The sequence below is a fragment of the Homarus americanus genome, unplaced genomic scaffold (assembly GCF_018991925.1).
Source record: "Homarus americanus isolate GMGI-L3 unplaced genomic scaffold, GMGI_Hamer_2.0 scaffold18924, whole genome shotgun sequence".
Lineage (NCBI taxonomy): Eukaryota > Metazoa > Arthropoda > Malacostraca > Decapoda > Nephropidae > Homarus > Homarus americanus.
Window position 1 is genome coordinate 4,436 of NW_024732877.1, and position 2,211 is coordinate 6,646.

The window sequence follows — 2,211 nt, forward strand, 5'->3', positions numbered from 1 at the left end:
AAACTTCAAGTCTCAACTTGACCTGTTGTGGGACATCGGAGCACCGGACGCCGTAGAGGACATCGAGAAGAACCGGCTGCTTACACCGGCCGACAAACAACAAGACATCGCCTTCTATCAAGACCAACGCGGAGAAAGAAAAGCGTTCATGAGTGGTAACGATAAGATTTTTGCCGCTAAGAAGAGAAAGCAGGAGGAACGAGTCGAGAAGCAAAGTCGAAACAGGGAAGGTTCGCAGCCTGTGAACCAAGCAGCAGTGATTCGAGACCTCAAACCTCTGTGGTGGCTGACACCCCAACGGAAGTAGAAATGGAGAAAAAGGACACAGCGATACAACCTGGCAGGTACACATCAAAGCACCCTTATGTGACGGTTCAGCTTCCACGTCGCATTCTCCAAGAGCCAGCATTAAAGGAACTCGCTGACCGTCTTCGGATATCCAATAACGAAGTAAGTGTATCCATAAATGTGTTTGGAATGTTTGAAATTTCTGTTAATTATTTGATAAGCACTTAAACAGTCGACATTTTCTACTGACACCCTTACCTGCTTTTGCTCGCAGATAGTTTCGGTGGTCGCAGCAGTGCTGCGCTCTGCTAACCCGCCAGGCGATCTGTCTGAGTTCCGGATCTCGAGAGAGACTGCGAGACGGGCGCGAGCTTCACACCGTCGTCAGGTAGCTGCCGCACAAAGGGAAGCCTTCACGCCTCCACCACATGCAGTGGTGCACTGGGATGGTAAGCTGGTTAAGGTACTACATTAATATTTTACCAAAGCCTAGACTATTGTAATATATTGTTAGAAATGTATCAAATCATTAACAAAAAGCTTGGAGAAAAAGGCAGCCTTGATAATTCTTCATTATCTGTCTGAATTTTTATATTTCTCTTATTTCAGAACGTCGTGGGAGAAGAAGAACACCGACAGGCCATCTTCATCTCAGGGCGCGGCCATGAGGAAGGGAAGATGCTTGCTGTCTTGCCAGTGAAGGATGGCACTGGCCTGACCCAGGCACGCGCAACAGCTCGTGCTATCGAGGACTGGAGCTGCGCTTCAAACGTCAAGGCACTGTGCTTTGATACAACGTCGTCCAACACAGGGCGAGTCCAAGGTGCGGTTGTCCATCTGCAGGCGCTGCTGGAAAAACAGCTGTTGAGGCTTGGGTGCAGACACCACGTCATGGAACTGGTGGTGAGAGCCGCTGCCAGCAACATCTTCGGCAAAACATCGGCCCCTACGGACCCTCTCTTCCAGACTCTTAAGAAAAGGTGGAGTCAACTAGATCACTCTCAGTATCTCAGGCTGGACATTGCAAATCTACCAGAGTCTGACTGGCTCAGTCACCTCCGACACAGGACCGTTAGCTACCTGCTGACCGTCTGCGTGGATACTACCTCAAGATCTGCATGTTTAGCCACCAGCTAGAGCTCAGCAGTGACCTGTGCGTCAAGCTGCAGAGGATGGCGATCTTTGTGTCTCTGCTGTACACACCGGCGTGGCTGAAATCACCAGTAGCCGAGGATGCGCCTGTGAATGACCTGCAACTGCATCACGAACTCCTCCGCTACAGGGCCGTGGACTGTGAGGTGGCTGATGCGGTGCTGGCGGTCGCGAGCCGCCACCTGTGGTATCTAAGGCCACAGACCGTCGTTCTGTCGCTGTGCAGCGAGAAGTTGAGTGCGGCAGAGAAAAAGGAGATGGCGACCAAATTGAGCTGCCTAGAAGAAACGAACGACTACGCCAACGACAACTTGGTCATCCAACAGACTACACGGCTTTCCGACCTGATAGATGAACGTTCATGGATGATCTTCAAGGAGCATCATGTGTGCGGCACAGCATGGCTGATGTCACCAGTGGAAGACTGGGAGAAAAACGAAGAGTTCATGAAGCTGAAAGATTTCTCCAGAAGCCTGAAGGTAACCAATGACGTGGCCGAAAGGGGAATAAAGCTTATGCAGGACTGCATTGGTTCAGTCACGAAGGATGAGCAGCAGCTGCAGGATGTCATGCAACTTGTGGAAAAGCACAGGAAGCAGATGAGTGGCTTCAGCAAGTCTGCTCTGATGCAACTGTGAGAGTTGAATAGAGGGGGGATTGAACTTTCAAATTGCATCTCCTCCTAGAGTTATTGACCTATTTCAATGATGTTTGTTTTTTTAAGAGGGAAATATATCATGGAAAAGACTGTGACGGCAAAATATTGATATG

General features: G+C 49.8%; 1 protein-coding gene across 1 annotated transcript; it reads left to right on the forward strand.

The window, feature by feature from the left end:
- Positions 1–400: 400 nt before the first annotated feature.
- Positions 401–1,425, forward strand: LOC121869196 (the record flags this gene model as incomplete). The annotated part of the gene is made up of 3 exons (XM_042370430.1): positions 401–450; positions 563–751; positions 898–1,425. Coding segments are annotated over 3 exons (767 nt in total), but the record flags the coding sequence as incomplete, so codon positions are not given.
- Positions 1,426–2,211: the final 786 nt, after the last annotated feature.